This window comes from Pipistrellus kuhlii, unplaced genomic scaffold (genome assembly GCF_014108245.1).
Source record: "Pipistrellus kuhlii isolate mPipKuh1 unplaced genomic scaffold, mPipKuh1.p scaffold_m20_p_24, whole genome shotgun sequence".
NCBI classification, from domain to species: Eukaryota; Metazoa; Chordata; class Mammalia; order Chiroptera; family Vespertilionidae; genus Pipistrellus; species Pipistrellus kuhlii.
In genome coordinates this window covers 10900051-10919473 of record NW_023425523.1, presented here as the reverse complement: position 1 = coordinate 10919473, position 19423 = coordinate 10900051, and the positions used below count along the sequence as shown (strand labels likewise).

The 19423-nt window shown below is 47.7% G+C and overlaps 1 protein-coding gene across 4 annotated transcripts in view; it reads left to right on the top strand.

The window, feature by feature from the left end:
* SLC22A15 (solute carrier family 22 member 15) overlaps positions 1 to 12393 on the top strand; it is a 34089-nt gene extending 21696 nt beyond the window's left edge. For all 4 annotated transcript variants that reach the window (XM_036452672.2, XM_036452671.2, XM_036452673.2 and 1 more), the window contains 6 exons: positions 1419 to 1559; positions 2089 to 2174; positions 7160 to 7280; positions 8721 to 8793; positions 9804 to 9992; positions 10532 to 12393. In XM_036452672.2, coding sequence (XP_036308565.1) covers positions 1419 to 1559; positions 2089 to 2174; positions 7160 to 7280; positions 8721 to 8793; positions 9804 to 9992; positions 10532 to 10618 — 697 coding nt within the window. In that variant the 3' untranslated portion in view covers positions 10619 to 12393. The remainder of the gene's footprint in view (positions 1 to 1418; positions 1560 to 2088; positions 2175 to 7159; positions 7281 to 8720; positions 8794 to 9803; positions 9993 to 10531) is intronic.
* Positions 12394 to 19423: the final 7030 nt, after the last annotated feature.

Below are 19423 nucleotides of genomic sequence, written 5' to 3'. Positions count from 1 at the left end.
ACACTGCTCGTGGCCATTAGTACATGCGTGACAGCTCTGCCCAGTAAGAAGCCCAGGAGGTAGCTGCTACTCGGGCTCCCTGGTCAGAGAGGCATGTCCTGCTGCAGGTCCCTTCTCCCTCCTCCCTCCTCCCTCCTCTCTCCTCTCTCCCTCACCCCTCCCTCCTTCCCCCTCCTCCTTCCTTCTCCTCGTTACTGTCGCCCAGGGCTCTCGGGCCACTCGGCGTGTTGGCAGGGATGGACAGGAAGCTTTCCCTTTCTCTGTGATCTCATATGAGCTTCAGCTCATTAGACTTTGTCTAGGGAAGGCCAGGGGGAGCCCGTGGGAACTTCTCCGTCATCGGCACTTGTCAGAGCGCATTGCGACACCATAACACCTGGCGGCCTTGCACGGCCCAGCGTTTCGCTGTGGCGGAGGCGTGGGCGGTACACAGAGCGTGTGCACGTGTCCTGCAGCCTCGTTTCAGGGGGTATTCTCTTTGTCCTGCTCTATTTTGCTTTAAAAATGCAGTTTCCTAGACACAGACGTTGCCATGATTCCCTTCCCTGTGGCTGAGGAAGCCCTGGCCCGCTGCTTCAGGATGGAGCCTTGGCTTAGCGCCTGGCTCTGGTTCCTGGGAAGGGGACAGCGCCTGCTGCCTCGGAGGTGTTTCAGCAATAACACCGAGGAGGTATTTCAGAGAGAGAGGGAGAGGAGAAGAGAGAGGTAGAAACATCAGTGATGAGAGAGGATCATTGATCGGCTGCTTCCTGCACGCCCCACATGGGCATTTGCCCTTGTCCCAGATCGAACCTGGGGCCCTTCAGTCCAAAGGCGGACACTTTATCCACTGAGCCAAACCGGCCAGGGCAGCAAGACACCTTTGCAAAGGGCCGTTCCCCAGTGGGTCATCTGCGTCCACCATCCCTGGTCGTTTCTCTCCTGTTCTGCATCTGCAGCACGTGCCCCTGCTGAGTGCCGGGAGGGGCGAGGGCCTGGCAGGGGTTGGGTGCCAGTCATTTCTGGACCTCAAGTGACACTGGCGATCCAGTCACTTCTCAGCCCACGTCCTCAACACCACTCTCTGTCAGCTTTCTCCTGGGACTTCTTTTCTAGACATTTTGATAACCTCACAGCAATTGCCCAAGGCAAGAATTCTCTAACTTGTATTAGATAAAGCAAGACTGCAGTCCCTGTCTGCCATTCGGTGCAGAAATGCTGGTGAAAAGCCATGCCTTTGCTTCGACCCGCATCTGCACAAGTGGTTTCCAAGGCCCTTTATTCTGCGTCTTTTCCAGCTCGGAAACGTAGATGAGGACGGAAATGTGAGTGGGAGAGTCAGACCCACCGCTTGCGGCAGATCGCAGCACCCTGAGCCGCGCTGGGATCCGCGGCAGGTTCCCATGAGCGCTCCCTCTGTCCCCTCTCTCCTCCTGCAGGTTCGTGTGCAGCCTGGTGTACTACGGCCTGACACTGAGTGCGGGCGACCTGGGCGGGAACCTCTACGCCAACCTGGCCCTGTCTGGCCTCATAGAGATCCCCTCCTACCCGCTCTGCATCTACCTGATTAACCACAGATGGTGAGTGTGCGATTGAAGTGTACCCCCCCCCCCCCACACACACACTCATATGTGTAAATCCCTAAATATAACTACCTCTGCCAACATATAATAGCTGTTAATTTTACCACAGTGATTAGAATTCTCTTCTGACTGAACAGTCAGGATTCATGTTTTGTACAGGATCTCTAGTCCTTCATGTTTACGAGTGCTTATGGGGGCTTGCCATCCAGGGTTAAAAAGGCGTCATATCCCGACGGCTTTGGAGTCGTCTCTGTGTGACTTGGTTGTCCCAGCAGTGGGGTTGGTGGCTCCCTGTAGATGGAAACGGAACCCCACCGGCCCCATCGCTGATGTTTAATTTAGTTCCGGACAAGGAACTGGAGGAACGGAAAGGTGTTCCCCACCTCGTAAGGCCCGCGTGACTCGGTCGAGGGGAAGAAAAGATGAGCGTGTACTGTGAGACAGGGTGTTGAGCAGGAAGGCTGGGGAAGAGGCAGATGAGGGGTCATGGCCTCAGGAGAAACGGGCATTGCTCTCTGTCATCCAGGTTTGGTCGGAGGCGGACGTTGGCGGCGTTTCTGTGCCTGGGAGGACTGGCTTGTCTCATCGTAATGCTTCTTCCAGAAAAGAAAGGTAGGCTTTCCGGGTTCCTGCTGACGGGCTCTGAGCAGCACGTTTACTACAATGAATCTCCATCTAGCCGGGAGAGTACCATATGCCAGGCTTCATTCCTGTGATTGCATGTTACCGAGCAATTGTGTGGGGTATAATGGGCCAGACTCTTCCCTCGCCTGAACTGCTCTCTGGATGAATGATGTGCTTCGAGGTGCACTACTAATTCTTTCAGGCGATTAAGCTACCATCTGGGGTGTCTGGGCCACAGCACCATGCTGTTCGGGCTGCAGATTTGAGGAGGAGGGGGACCTCTTAGTTCTATACGGAAAGGAGCTCCGTCCAGGGCCTCATGTCACAGCCATTCCAGCCCATCAGGAGCGGGGCCTCAGAGTCACCGGGGCAGGTCAGAGGTGGCATTGGCACCTCTCTGTATCACCACAATACACCCAATCATAAGAATAGCAGCAAAAAGCAGAACACGCACTGTTGGTGACGCTGGGCATTGCCTGAGTCTCATATGAAGTCTGCGTAAAGCATTTTTGGGAAACAGGTACTTTATATTCTGAGAGCTTTGCTATGCAAACAGCTTCAGAAAGGTCCCTCCAGGCATCTTTATCTCCCTTACCGGGGCCCGTGTAGGAATTGTGTAGCCAGTGCTGTTCTCACCTGGGTTCTCAACTGGCACACCTGAGCCATGCTCCCTAAGTCCAGGAAAAAGCAAGGATGTCCATTTTACCACTTGTATGGAGTGTGGTACTGAAGTTACCAGCAAATACAGAAAGGGGGTACAGAGAAATGAGGAGGGATCCAAATTGGAAAGAAAGAAGTAAAATTCTTCATTCACAATTGTCTCCCTTGAAAATCTTAAGACTACACCCCCCCTCCCCCCAAATCTAGAATTAATAAGTGAATATAGCAAAGTCATGTGACACACAGTGGTATTTCTAGATATTAGCGACAATCAATTTAAAATTGAAACAAAACAATGCCATTTATAATAAAATAAAATACACAATATTTAGGAATACATTTTATAAAATATGTGTAAGACTTATAGCAAACTATAAAATGTAAAACATTGAAAAGATATAAAGACTAAATAATTGAACTGGTGGTAATAATAAAATAAATGAAGAGATTACTATGATCAAGAATCAGAAAATATTGTTTAACATACCCATTCTTTCCTGGCCAGCGTGGCTAGTGGTTGAGTGTCAACCTATGAACCAGGAGGTCACAGTTCAATTCTGGCCAGGGCACAAGCCCAGGTTGCAGGCTCGATCCCTGATGCAGGAGGCAACCAATCAATGATTCTCTCATCTGTCTGTCTCTTCCTTCCTCTCTGAAATCAATAACAATATATTTTTTAAAATATCCATTTTCCCCAAATCAATCCATTTTCATCACAATTCCAATAAAATTCCAGCAGGCTTCGTTTCGTTGATTGATAATGACAAGTTGACACCTAAAATTTTATGGAAATCCAAAGGAGCTAGAATCCCCAAAGTAAAGTTAGAGGACTTACCCTACCTGATTAAAAAAATTACAACTAGTTACATTAATCAAAGACTGTATGATACTGGCATGGGATTGGTTGTATAAATAACAGAACAGCATTGAGTATGAAATAGATCCTCATATATGGCCAGTTGATTTTTATTTATTTATTTATTTATTTATTTATTTTTTGAGAATGAGGTTGAGATTTTATTCACCTTTAGAAAATATCTAGTTATACATAGAGAAAATACACATGGTTAGTTGATTTTTAACAAAGATAAGTCAATTCATTGAAGAAAAGGTAATCTTTCAGCACGTGGTGGCAGGCCGATGGGAGTGCTCTGTGGGCAGGTGGCTGAGCGAGGCTGCCCAGATGCGCCACAGCTGGAAGTGTCCAGAGCCTCAGGGGGAGGGGCACTTCGTCCAGCCTTGGATCTCGTGAATGTTTAGATGATAAGCTGTCTGCGACGTCCATTTTCAGTATGGCAGCCCCCGGCCTGTGGTGAAAGGGCAGTGTGTCTCCACACAGGATGCCCTCTGGTGTGTGGGTTGAAAACAGACCTGGAACCATTGGCAATCAGGCACCTGTGTACATTCCTGTTTGCTTCCGTGCCACCCAATACCTTTTCCTGACTCGCTCCATTTTCTGGAAAATAATTGAAGATTTAATCCGCCCGCTCTATTGGTTTCATTGAAGTTGGCAGCTAACAAGAGTCCAGATACAGAACTTGGGGTAGATGGGCAGAGGAAGGAATCTTTTTCCAGAAGCACCGCGAGGCTTATCATAATAGAGCCGGTACTTCATGGCAGACATCTTCTTCCAGAGAGCCTGGCAGGCGGAGCAGCCCAGATGGCCGGGCTGGCAGTGCTGGGCCGCGGTGTGCAGGCGCCATCTTTAAAGCAAATGAAGATTTATTTCCTTGTCAAGCAGCCGAGGTGAAACATATTGTAGAATGGAGTGCATGGCAGGCTTCCTCCTCACACAGGTTTTTTCTCTGAATTAGTCCCTCTCATGAGGATTTTATAGTGCATGGCAAGTAATATTTTTAAAACTGCACTCTATTGTAGGCAAATGCTAGTTGAACAATATCTACAAAATACCTCTTAAAATTAAAAAAATAAGTTAAAATTAAAAAATGAGCATGAGAGATTTTTCTATGCAGTAGGATATACTTTTTTCTTTCACATGCTAAGTAGATGTATTTGCAGCCTGGCCTGTTTGGCTCAGTGGATAGAGCATCAGCCTGTGGACTGAAGGGTCCCGTGTCGATTCCAGTCAAGGGCATATACCTCAGGTGCAGGCTCCATCCTTCGCCCATGCAGGAGGCAACCAATTGATGTTTCTCTCTCTCTCTGTCTCTACCTCTCTCTTTCACTCTCTCTAAAAGTCAATGGAAAAATAGACCTTCGCATGAGGATTAATAACAACAAAAGAAGTATTTGCTACATTCTGTTAAATACTGAAATACGGAAGGAACTGCCTTTTAAGGGCCACTCCAGGAAAAGTTTACAAGAGAAGAAATCACCTCTACAGGATAAGATTTCTTTTATCAAAATAAAACTTTATCAAAACAATAATCCATGGTCCTTCCACCGAGTCATTCAACAAACATGGAGTGAGCATCACTGAGCATCTTACTATGGGAGATACTGCGAGCAAACTAGACCCCGCCTTCGCCTGTGCCAATTTGAAATACATTGGGGGCAGCCCAGGTGGAAGAGCCAGCGCCTGCAAGAGAGCCTGGAGCGTGCCATTTGAGTGGATTGGTAAACGGGCAGTGAAGGTCAAAGGAAGGAGAGGACATTGTGTATTTGAGATATTTAAGGGAACAGAGGTTTGTGTGAGCCATGCACGCAGAATCAGGGAAGGGGCCAGGCGCGTTCTGTCGGTCAGAAATGTCAAGGAGATGCGAGGCAGTTACCTTGGCGATCAGGACATCGCTCTTGACCTTTGAGAGCAAGCGTTTCAGGGGAGGATGGCATTGGGAGCCTGGTGGTGGTGAGTGATGGGCAGCTGCCTCTGAGGAAGTGGAGGGTGGTCACTCTCTGGAGACGTTTGACGGTGAAGGGGGAAAGCACAGCAGAGACGATGAGCATCTGCTCTTCTCTCAGGAGAAATTGGTTTTTTGAAGGCAGGAGCTGGTGAGTTGAAGAGGAGAGGTTAATTATGTTTGAAAGGGAACAATCCTATATTTTTAATACCGCACTCAATTGTCAGCAAATGCTAGTTGAACCCTATATACAAAATACCCCTTAAAATGAAAAAAAAATTTTTTATATATATATATATATATATATATATATATATATATATATATATATATATAAATTATGGAGCATGAGAGGTTTTCTATGCAATACTTTATATAATAAAGAACTAATATGCTAATTAGACTGGACAGCGGAACAACCTTTCTGAACCACCAATAGGCAGGGCCTCAAGGTAGCCTGGACTGTGGGGCCGAGCCCTGAATTTCGTGCATCAGGCCTCTCGTTAGATTATAAAGTCCCAGAGGGGATATTGCTAATAAAGGAAAGAACCACAGGAAAATTGATTGTATTTTCGATAGAGAAGTGAACTGGCATAAAATGTATTTCTTCATGTTATGTGAAAACGGGACATTAAGAAACTCAAATATCATTGATTAATAACTCAAGTAAGTTGGGGAGGAGAAAGGATTGAAAGTGGTTCTATATTTAATTCTCTTTTTTTCACGAATATTAAGGTCTCATATCTCTGGTAGTGATTTAATGGGATTATTCCTTATTTTTGCATGGGACACCAAGGAAGGCCAATGGAAGAGGTGTTTTCCTGGCCCTCAGCCCTCACCCCTGCTCATCTTCTCTGTCAGCCTGAACTCTCACTGCCAGTGCTTGTTCTGACCACTGTTTTATTTATTTTTTATTTTTTTAAAAAATATTTTTATTGATTTCAGAGAGGAAGGGAGAGGGATAGAGAGACAGAGAAACATCAATGATGTGAGAGAATCATTGATCGGCTGCCTCCTGCACGCCCCACACTGGGGATCAAGCCTACAACCCGGGCCTGTGCCCTGACCAGGAATCAAATCATGACCTCTGGGTTCATAGGTCAATGCTCTACCACTGAGCCACACCGGCCAAGCCTGACCACCATTTTACAGCACTGATTGTTGAACAAGGTTGGGGATAAAGGAGACGCAGTTAGCATCTGTGGTCCATGAACCCGACAATTCCCTGAGGCTTACTTTCCCCCAATAGGGGAGTTTTCGGGGAGCCTGTCCTTCAGGAGGGAGCGGGTTTGGTCAGAGTGACCTCAGCATGTGAGAGCGTGGACAGCAGGTGGGAAACACCTGCACGCGTGTGTGAGTGAGCGCTCACCTCTGAATGCGGGTTCGTGACAATCCCTCCTGGCTGTTCAAGATCCACGTTAATGCCCCCCCCCCCTCCTTCAGAACGAGATGTGTCGTTTTTAAAGCCTAGTTCCACCAGCGACCTCACGTGTGTCACCCTCTGCTCCTCAGACACGGGCGTGTTCGCCGTGGTGAACAGCCGGTCCTTGTCTCTGCTGGGGAAGCTGACCATCAGCGCCGCCTTCAACGTTGTGTACATCTACACCTCCGAGCTCTACCCCACGGTCATCAGGTACGTCTCCCACAGCCTCTATCCCCCCCCCCCCCCTCACACACACACCCTCCATCACACACACAGCCTCCCACAGCCTCCGTCCCACACACACAGCCTCCGTCCCCCACACACACAACCTCCATCCCCCCCACACACAGCCTCCGTCCCACACACACAGCCTCTGTCCCCCACACACAGCCTCCGTCCCCCACACACAGCCTCCGTCCCCCCCCCACACACACACAGCCTCCATCCCCCACACACAGCCTCCACCCCCCCCCCCACACACAGCCTCCGTCCCCCACACACAGCCTCCGTCCCCCACACACAGCCTCCGTCCCACACAAACACACAGCCTCCGTCCCACACACACACACACACACACACACACACACACACACAGCCTCCGTCCCCCACACACAGCCTCCGTCCCACACAAACACACAGCCTCCGTCCCACACACACACACACACACACACACAGCCTCTGTCCCACACACACAGCCTCTGTCCCACACACATAGCCTCCCACAGCACCAATCCCACACACACAGCCTCCCACAGCCTCCATCCCCCCACACACAGCCTCCATCCCCCACACACAGCCTCCCACAGCACCAATCCCACACACACAGCCTCCATCCCACACACACAGCCTCCCACAGCCTCCATCCCATACACATAGCCTCCATCCCATACACACAGCCTCCATCCCCCACACACAGCACCAGTCCCACACACACAGCCTCCATCCCACACACACAGTCTCCGTCCCACACACACACACACACACACACACACAGCCTCCATCACACACACACACACACACAGCCTCCATACCACACACACAGCCTCCATCACACACACACACACACACACACACACACACACAGTCTCCGTCACACACACACACACACACACACACACACACAGCCTCCATCACACACACACACACACACACACAGCCTCCATACCACACACACAGCCTCCATCACACACACACACACACACACACACAGCCTCCATCACACACACACACACACACACAGCCTCCATCACACACACACACACACACACACACAGCCTCCATCACACACACACACACACACACAGCCTCCATACCACACACACAGCCTCCATCACACACACACACACACACACACACACACACACACAGCCTCCATCACACACACACACACACACACACAGCCTCTGTCCCCCCCACACAGCCTCCATCTCACACACACACACACACACACACACACACCCTCCATCTCACACACACACACACACACACACACACACACACACAGCCTCCATCACACACACACACACACACACACACACACAGCCTCCGTCCCACACACACACACACACACACACACACACACACACACACCAGGGCCTTCACACTGTCCCCTAGAACTCACTGACTTTGTCCCTTTCTTCTGCCTTTCAGGAACGTCGGGCTTGGCACCTGCTCCATGTTCTCCCGCGTCGGTGGGATCATCGCTCCCTTCGTCCCCTCTCTGGTTGGTTGGCTCCTCGTCGCCTGTTTCTCCGGATCCTCTGCTTTGGAAAAGCCTGTGCTTTAGAGTGGAACGCGGTCATGGACTGCCGCCATCTAAGATCAGTCCGACGCTCCGGGAGCGTGTGCCTTTGAGAGGCCGGGTCTGCGGGGCGGTGGACTCCTAGGAAGCGGCAGTGACGGACAGTTGTCCACAGAACGTCCACAACCGCCGCCCCAAGCCTGTCCCCAGCCAGTCTAGGCGGGAGTCCTGGTCAGACCCTCAGAGAGGCCCGGTCTCCGCAGGCTCCGAGCCCCTCCTGGCAGGACGGATTCGGGCTGCCATTCAGTCTAACTCTAACCTTTTAGCGGCAGGGGCTGCAGGGCGAATGGACTCCTACCCAGGATGCTTTCATCCCCCCACCCCACCCCAGCTCTGATTTTCCGCTCATCCTTCCTCGCCGGACACTCAGCAAAAGCCACCGTGTCCCTTCTTGTCCCCATTCACAAGCTAGTCCATCAGTGAGCACATATGAGGCGTCTGCCATGTGCGGGCTCCGTGCTCAGCTCCCTCCGTATGTCGCCTCCTGGCGGGCAGCCTGTGACCCTGTATGAAGGGTGAGGGAGCAGCAGGAAGAGGTTACATGCCTCCCCCAAGGCACACCTCTTGGAAAAGAAACTCGGAAGAGAAAAAGGCCCAGCAGTGTGTCTGTTAATACTTTTGGCCGTTTTCTAAGTATCAGAGCAAAGAGTTAGACTGAAATGACAGCCCGAATCCTTCCTGCTAGGACGGGCTCAGGCTCCGCTCAGAGCTCCACGCAGAGCACGGCCTGCTCTGACTGACCCCAGTGCTGTTCCTCCGTCACCCCTCCTGTGCCTGAGGGAGCAGCAGCCCCAGGGCCATTCCCTGCGGGGGAGACTTGTTTGTTGCTATTCCTTTGGGGAGACTTGGGCGGGGCAGGAAGCGGGCAGGTCATCTCCAGGGAAACTAATTCGGACTTTTTGTTTGTTTCCATTCCACTCCCTGCCTCATAGAAATATGTGCAGTGGTCTTTACCGTTCATTGTCTTTGGAGCCACGGGCCTGACCTCGGGCCTGCTGAGTCTATTATTGCCCGAAACCCTTAACGCCCCGTTGCTAGAGACCGTTTCCGACCTCCAGGTGTACTCCTACCGGAGGCTGGGGGAGGAAGCTCTGATTTTGCAGACCTTGGACGTCCCACAGGTATGGCCATGTCGTAAGCATTCCGAACCACCACTTAGATGATGATAGTTTTTTTTTTAACATATATTTTTATTCATTTCAGAGAGGAAGGGATAGGGATAGAGAGTCAGCAACATCAGTGATGAGAGAGAATCTTAGATTGGCTGCCTCCTGCACGCCCCCTTTTGGGGATCAAGCCCACAACCTGGGCCTGTGCCCTGACCAGGAATCCAACTGTGACCTCCTGGTTCATAGGTTGACACTCAACCACTGAGCCACACGGGCTGGACCGATGGTAATTTTTCTTTTGGCGGGGGAGGGGGAAGAGTGTCTGGTTAGATGAGACAGAACTGAGCAAAACCGCTGGAAACAAAGGTGGGGTGTGATAGCAGCTGCTTTTCAGAGAAATAAAGACCACTCGATGGTTCGTTAGCTTTCCTAGGACACCTTGGACTAGCTCTTAGGAGGACACAGAAAGACGCATCAGTCAGACACTCCATAGTAATGTTCATTTGGAAACGTCATGACTTCCTTTCACACCGCTCTCCCTCCTGTTGCAGTCCGTGGACGAGGGCGGTGTTCCGGGCAGTGAGAGTGAAGAGGAAGAGTTTTATGATGCGGACGAAGGGACTCACATGATCAAGTGAGAGGCCCCAGGCTCCTCCTCCGGAGCAGGAGGTCATCTGTGCCTCCGGCGAAGGCAGGTTCTGCCGGGAACTAACGAGAGCTGGGCTCGCACACAGGCCGAAGGTGCTCGGCTTCGGGACTGACTGCTTGCAGGCACAGAGCGAGCTGGAGAAGAGATTTCATGAGCCAGGCCATCCGTGCATTGAGGAAATAGATGTCACTGTGTCCAGAATCCGGGGTTAGCTCAGAATCACGACCTCTGGCCAGACGCTCCAATCCACAGCCCGAGTGGCCAACCCACTGGTTTCTAGAAGTCCGATGGAGTTGCTGTTGCCTCATCAGGACTTAAAGGCGGATGTGTGAAAAGTTTTCCTCAATGTTATAGTGACAGAAGATAAACACCCTTAAGATTTCATTGGTTAGGTCCTTACGATGCATCTTTATACCCTATCTGACCTCTCCCCTGTCGGTCGCTCCTCGCCGGGAATCTGTGAGGCGCGCTGGTCTGCGTGGAAGAAAGCCCAGCATCTGTGTGGCCCGAGGCCCCCTCCCGAAATCTGCGTCCTCGGCTTGGTTTGCAGCCTCCTGGTGGGCTTGAGCTCCCGTGTCTTTAGTTCCACAGATGATCCTCCAGGAAAAGCCAGCTGTACCAACGCAATGTTCTCCGCCAGAGGTGTGCCTGCAATTCTCTGTGAGCCCCCTCAACACTCCGATGGTGGCATTTCTTCCGTTCCCACCGCGTGCTCCTCTAGGAAAATTCCATCTCAGATTTGAATGCCAGCAGTGGCTTCAGAATCACGCTCAGCATGTGACGGGGTTTTATCAGGGAACGGGCACTTACCAAAAATGGCATGTGGAGCACTTGGATGTTGGAGGGGACTGGGGGTAAAGGGGTGGGGGGAAAGGCGCCATTTTTATAAGGAAGAAGAGAGAGTGACCTGCCACAAATTTTAAATTTGCTTTGTTTCCAGTGTCCGGCATGCAAAGAGGGACTGAGACAGCCCTGAAGAACTTGAATCTTTCTAGTCCGAGGTCCGCCCCTCCCCATGTGGTCAAGTGGAAGGCCCGGTCATTGCATAGGAAAACTTGGTGTTTCACCAACTTTCAAGAAAATCAGAGTCATACTGAGTTTCCTAAAATCATGCACTATGAGATCTGTGTACCCATGAAACCTGAATGTGACCTCACTCAAATGGGACTATTCACCCGGAGTCAGTGGGTGTGGGCAGCAGTGCTGTAAACCACTTTCCCACCCAGGAAAAGCTGTGTGTGCAGAATTGCCATTTGTACTAATCGCTCAGAGAGAAAGCTGCATTGGAAGTAAAGAGGTGATGTCGCTGCGGCCGCTTCTGGGAACTCGGAGGCATCATCTCATCGGTTCCAGGACTCTCCGGGCCTTCTGGTCGACCTCTTGGTTCGCACGGTCTCAGCCTGCCCTCTGTATTGGCTGAAGTGTTCTCATGTTCCTTATGCCCCGATGATGTACTGCGCTCTTCTAAGTGGGGCCACCTCAGCCACGTTTATATCCCTGCTACGCCCAGAACAGGGGCCTGGGTGCCGGAAGGACTAGTAAGAGTCACTGTCCGCCTTCAGGGAAGTTATGGGACTCCCCCCGTGTGTAAAGCCCGGGCAGATGCGACCCAAACCCCCAGACGGGGAGTCCTGCTCGTGTTTCTCTGGAAACAAAGGCCCTGCCCCCCACCTGAGAGGAAGAGAGGAGGAATGTGCAAGGACACTTAGGAGCTCTTCCGATGGTCGGGCATTCAAAATAAAACAACAAACTAAGTCACTTGTGGTTTGCGGTCATTTGGAACTTTCTTTGCATCGTAAGAGTAACATCATAGAGAAGTTGGAAACCAGAATTTAAAGACTGTCTTACTCACAGACTCAGTACCCAGCGACAGCCAGTGTTGGCTTGGCTCTATGTGAAGACCAGTTAGGACTCTGTCTCTGGGTTGGCACTGAGGTTCCCTCTGCCTTTGGCTAAACAGAGGAGCAGTCCATCAGCTCTGTCCCCGGGGGTCCTCTTTGCCCAGCTCTGGGAGCAAGCAGAAGGGGTTTGAATTCCCATATATTACAATTTCTAAAGCTATAGTATTGGCACAGCAATAGAAAGGTAATCAGTAGGACATAATAGAGGCCCCAAAATAAGACCAAGCTATAAAACGGTTGGTTGTTGTTGAGAGAGACACATTGATTGGTTTCCTCCCATATACCCCAACCGGGTCAGGGATTAAACCTGCAACCCATATACATTTCCTTGACAGGGAATCAAACACCCATGCCCCTTCAGGGCAAGGGCCGATGTTCTAACCACTGAGGACACTGGCCAGGGCTTAAACAATTTTTTTTTTTTTTTTTTTAAAGATGGTATGACAGAGGTAAACAGGAAACATTCAGCACTGGGAGGCACTTGAACGTAGGTGAACACCCGTCACATCAGACAGGGGTTGGTTAGTTTTTTAGCCAAATTCGGTCTATTCTGCTAATTTAGGAAAGACTTACTATTAGAACATTGGTTGAGGTTATACATTAGGATAAAAGCCTTTTACATTTAATTTTTAAGTTACATTTATTGGGTTGACATTGGTGATAGTAGGGTTATTAAATCATTGACGCTAACCCATTCTTGCTGGTGATAGTGCAACAGGTTCATTGGCTTCCTAGAGCCATTTTAATTACTCTAAACGCATTTCACCACAGATAGGAATTGGCTCTCCTGTTTGCTGTTGCAGGTGGTACATGTCCATTTAATCGTGTAGCAGGATCAAGCTGTGCGTGTCTGAATGTAAAGGAAGCAGGTGCACGCTGAAACCAGTTTGGTGCAGTGGCTAGAGTGTTGGCCTGTGGACTGAAAGGTCCCAGGTTCGATTCCAGTCAAGGGCATATACCTTGTTGCAGGCACATCCCCAGCAGGGGATGTGCAAGAGGCAGATGACCAATGATTCTCATCGATGTTTCTAACTCTCTGTCCCTCTCTCTTCCTCTCTGTAAAAAAATCAATAAAAATATATTAAAATAATAAGAAGAAGCAGGTGCAGAACACGTGGCCCGCTGCCCACAGCCGGAGTGTGATCTGACAAGCAGCTTTCCTTCTCCACGCTAGTCCTTTCTTTGTTTACTTTTCTGACAATTTTACTAAACGCGTTAGGGTAACATTGGTTAATAAGATTAGGTAGATTTCAAGGGCATACTCCTATTATACCTCATCTGTATATTGTATTGTGTGTTCATCACTCAACGTCAAGTCTCCTGTCACCATATATTTGACCCTCTTTTCCTCCCTCCACCCCCCTTTTCTTCTGCTCACTACCATACTGTTGTCTGTGTCTATGGGTTTTTTTGTTTGTTGCTTTCTGTTTTATATCTCACATAGGAGTAAAATCATATTGCTCTCAACTTTTTCCATCGGACTTATTTTGCTTAGCAGGATATTCTCAAGGTCAGTGGTACTGAAGGAATACAACATCTCACTGATGATCCTTTCTTGAGGAAACAGATTGCCTGTCATCAGCAAATATGTTAACGCCTCACACCTATTAGCTTGATAGTACAAAACGAAAAACAATGACCTCCAATGATGTATGTCTATCATATGCTTGCTTCTAGTGCAACATAGTTGGATTGGAAAACTTAATTCTGAAATTTATAGGGAAGAAGAGCAGAGAGCAGTTCGTTTTGAGTAATACTCTTCCCGTTTCTTATTGAATTAATTTTTCCATTATAGTTTCCTCTGATGGGATACTATAACCGAGGGAGAAGAGGAGGATGAAGATCATTCGCTTTTACAAGAAGAGGGCAGCAGAACACTGAGGTTAGGAAGCCACAATCACACTGACTTTTCCATAAAGGCTCCCAAGGACCTTCTTAATTTACATGGTAATTGAGGGTTGTATTAGTTTCCTACTGATGCTGTAACAAATGACCACAGACTTCAGACCACACAAACTCATTCTGTTCTAGTCCTGGAGGTGAGATGGCAAATGACTCTTTCGGGGGAAAAATGATGATGTCAACAGAGCTGGTTTCTGCTGGATTCTCCGGGGGAAATCCATTCCTTGTCTCTTGCAGCTCCTAAAGGTTACAGCATTCCTTGGTCCTGGCCTCATCCTCCCAGTCTTTGCTTCTGTGGCTTAGCCTTCTACTCACTCTGGTCTTTTGCCTCCCCCGTAAGGAAGGGCCCACTGAGGTAACTCAGGCCTATCGCTTCATTTGAAGATCTGTATCTTTTGCCATAAAAGGTAACTTTCAAGGGTTTTGGGGAGTAGAATGGAGATCTCTTTGGGGGCCATTATTTAGTCTAGGGGTGTCGAACTCAATCAGAGAAGGGGCCAAAATCTAAAATCCAGCCTAAATCGAGGGCCGAATGGTTTACTGAACAGTCACAAACTGTCATTGTGATGGAAACGCAGCGGAGTGCAGTGATGACAGCGCGGTGCGGGCCACATTGCAAGGCCTGGCGGGACGGATTTGGCCCGCGGGCCTTGTGTTTGACATATGTGATTTAGTCTATCCCAGGTGTCTTTTTAAAAAATTAAATTTATTGGAGTGACATTGGTTTAAAAGGTCATATAGGCTTCAGGTGTGGATTTCTGTGTTACAAGATCTGTATATCACACTGTGTGCCCACCCCCCAAAGTCAATCATCCTCCAGCACCATATTGGGCCCCTCCCACCCCCTCCCTACCCACCCCTTTCCCTCTGACAACTGCCACCTGCTGTTTGATATTACAGGTATCTTATGTGTATCAGCAAGAGATCCTAACTAGGTGGAACCTGTTGGAGTCTTCAGTGCATAATTATAAGTTTTATAAAATAACCTCATCATTGTCAGGAGAAGCCAGCCCCAGACCATGGGTAACAGCCTCAAATCTGCATCTATTATTGATCTTATTGATTCCTGCTTACTGTTGGAAAGGATGAATTTTAACCCTACTAAGCCTTCATTTCTGAGTTTTATTTTTGCTTTATCTTCACAATTTCCAGCAGTTTTTAAAAAATGAAAATCAGTGATGTTATTACCTCTACCTTTGCTATGTGCTCTAAAGCATCCTCAAGTTTCCATTGTAGTACTTATTGTGATTTAATACATCTTGATATCTCCCCTGGTAGGTCATAAGCTCTGTGAAAACTGGGTACATGTCTTCCTTCATTCCTACCGCATGGACCTAGTGTGTCATAGGCATTCAAATGTTTTTGAAGGAACACATAAGTCTAACCATTTTTCCATATGAGCGTTATTGCTACCTCACATTGAAAAGCAAACAAAGACTGTATCGTATTCATCTTAGTAATTCTAAGAACTAACACAATATCTAGAACACTGTAGGCATTTATTAACTTTTTAAATGAATGCATGCCCAGGCACAAGTCAGTCAAGATTAACTTAACTGGTCTATCAGGTAATGTACTCAAAAGGGACACTCCCCCAAAATCCATTTGAGAGGGAGGCCTATGGATTACTCAGCTTCAGGAAAGCTCCTTATAGATAACTAGAACCCTTCATTCCAACATAACCTTTTTATTCCTTAATCTCAACATTTTGTGCAAAGTTAGAGTTAAAATTAGAACACATTTAAGAGAGAAAGGATCCCTTTTAGCAAGGTCTCAGGTTTCTACCTTGAAAATGGAAGTAAGCAGAGAAGGATTGATTATTAAATTGCCCATGCACTTCTAGACATGACTAAAATACCATTCATCCTACTGGGTGTAGAATAAATGAATTTGGTGGTTTTTTTAACTAAGACCTCTCCCTGCCCCCACTGAGAGGCAGTTTACCCTATGAAGGTATTGTTGAGAGGAAATTTTGGCACAAGCATCAATGTTATAACGTTCAGTTCTCTTAAAATAATTCATCAGGGAAACAACACGGAAAGAGTTTGGAAATGCTGTCAATTGGACTCCAGGCACTTGAGGGATCAGCATGTTAAAAAAAAAAAAAAAATCAGCCTTGTTTTATGGCTCAATGGATAGAGCGTCAGCTTGCAGACTGAAGGGTCCTGGGTTTGATTCCAGTCAAGGGCCTATACCTTGGTTGGAGGCTCTATCCCTGTCTCTCGTTGGAGGCATGTGTGGGAGACAACCTCTCGGTGTATCTTTCTTCGATGTTCTCTCTGTCTCGCCTCCCTCCCTTCTACTCTTTTCATATCAATGAAAAAATGTCCTCGGGTGAGGATTAACAAAAAAGAAAAAGAAAAACATTAGGTATTGGATCAATGTCTCGATTTTCCTGTTTGCTGGGTAAGCTGAAAAACTGACTCTCCTATGTTGACTAAAACGTAGGTCACCTTTGACTTACCAGAGAAATGCTTTGTCGGAGGAATGACTGAAAGTAATGCCTCTGGGGTAAGTTAGACAGTGATGGTAGTTGAATTTATTTCTCCCTCCTGACACATCTCAGAAGAAGCCCTTTATTACTGAGTAGGTTCCCAAACATCTTCAAGCAGAAACGTGACAAAGCAGCATAGTTCTCTTAGTGAAAGAATTTATGATCTTCCCAACCCGGTCCATCACGGGAGGGGATAGGCTGGGAAAGGGTCCAGTCCAGCTGACTGGAGAACAGTGACTGTGTAACAGGTTAAGACCTGGGGCAATAACAGAGAATTAGGAGAGAGGGGGCGGGGATTATTTGTCAAAGAGCAAAATCCATGTTGTCTTTCTCTTGTGCAACTAAGTATTTGAGTTAAGGAATAGAATCATTGGCAAGTTGAGCTGACAAAGGTGTCATAAAGTGACATCCTGGGAGAAATGGAGTGGCCACCTAGATTTTGTCCAGCTGTCAATTTCCTTTCGAGCATTTCAAACCACCCCACGCAACTTCAAGTTTATTGTAGGAAGACGTGCACAAAACATCAAAACATTTCCTTAAGTCTTTCTCAGTTATGAGATTGTTTCAGGGGAGGAGAGATCACATTTATTTATTCATCAAATACTTGGATTACCTGCTATTGCTGTGTCATACTCGAGGTGCTGGGTTAAAGAGAAAACGTGTACTGAGTGTTGTTTTAAACATTTTATACTCCGTGGCACATCCAGTCCTCAGAAGAAAACTGAAATGTTTACTTTCGATTCTATTTTATGAGTGAGAAACTGAGGCCCTAATTAATTTTCCCAAGTCAAGTAACTAATCATTGGCAAAGCCTCAATTGTCTGACTTCAGATGTCACTTCTTAAGTGACTGTGGTATACTGCTACGATTCTTGAAGGATTCTTGCATTTCAGCCAGGTCTGCTTTTTCTGTGGGTTGTTTTGATGATAATGATGTTGATGGCGATGGTAACTGCCACGCATGCATTGAGTGTCATGCACCGTGTCCCCATGTTAGACACATTCATTCTTTGGTTATGTCATACAGCTCTCACAAGTCTTATTAGATAAATAATCTCCTATGCCAAGACCCTCATTCTCATCTCATTCTCCCTCTGATCTGCCTCCTGTGAAGGAGACTTAATTCAGGAGAAGAGGGATCACTTCTCTTTCAAAGACGGTTAGAAGTGGTCCCAACTTCTCCCTGGCTTTCAGGACAAGGACAGGAAGTTGAGAGGAGGGGACTCTGGTGGGAACCCTGAAGAAGCCAAGCTCAGATGTTCGGATGAGGCGCCCCCTGGGGGCAGACCATTGTAAGATCGTAAAGTAATGATCCTCTGTTTTACAACCACTGATGTTATGTTCTTCACAGTGAAATCCATCGAAATTTAATTTTTGTCAGTAACTAACATGGGTGGAGAAGCTTGTCAAAACTCCTCGTTTTGGGGCCAAATCCAGTTATACAATCTCATAGAGAAGATGAGAAAAAAAATCTTTGGAGTGCCCATTAGGCTCCCTTTCTTTCTTTTTCTTCTTTTTTTAAAGTATGTTTTACTAATTTTAGAGAAAGAGGAAGGGGAAAGGTATAGAGAGAAACATTGATGAGAAACTTCATCAATCACCCACCTTTTGCACATCCACTGCTGGGGGTTGAGCTGGCAACCTGGGCATGTGCCCTGACTGGGAATTGAGACCATGACCTCTTGATTCCTGGGTTGATGCTCAACCACTGAACCACACTGGCCAGGCAGATTAACTGTATTTTTTTAAGCCCAGAGCAGCAACTACCACCATGTCTCATGTGTGCATAGGCATGCACACACACACACACACACACACACACACACCTGTCATTAAATTTTTTTATTTAATGCTTAATAACTTTTAGCCCTGGAATAGTTTAGAAGTCATTATAAATATCCTCTTAAGTCTTCACAATATCTCATAAATATAGTTTTGGAACCAGGGAGACTTATTTCTCATTCTCATTCTCCTCTTTAGCATGAAATGTTAACCTATTTTTATTTTAAGTCTAAGTCTGTTGTGCTGATTTCCAAGTAATATATATGTACAAGTCCAACTGCCACGTGGGACAGCTTCAATAAGTCGAAACAATTAGGAACTACCAAAGATTTTAGAACAAGGAGTTAATCCACTCATTAACATTATTTTTGAAGTGAATTCTCAGGGTGCCATGTATTTCCAAAACTGAGATTGATATGACATGTTTCAAGAAAACATGTTTTCACCTGATCCTCTTCATTTGCTAACTAATGAAGAAGTTACTGGAGAAATATGACTTTCATGAGACCATTTCCCTCCTCTTTATTGTCCTGGAAGATTTGCCATTTCCCATAGAAAAATGCCTGAGAGCTGACTTCGCCTTTCCCCTCCCACTTTTCTGAAGTGCCGGGTGAGGGAGGGGGCAGGAGCCTCTGGCGGGAGGAGTGGCAGGATTATACAAAAGTTCTTCCTCTAACTCTGGGCAGCAGTTTTCTCTCCTTGGAACCAGAGTGGGG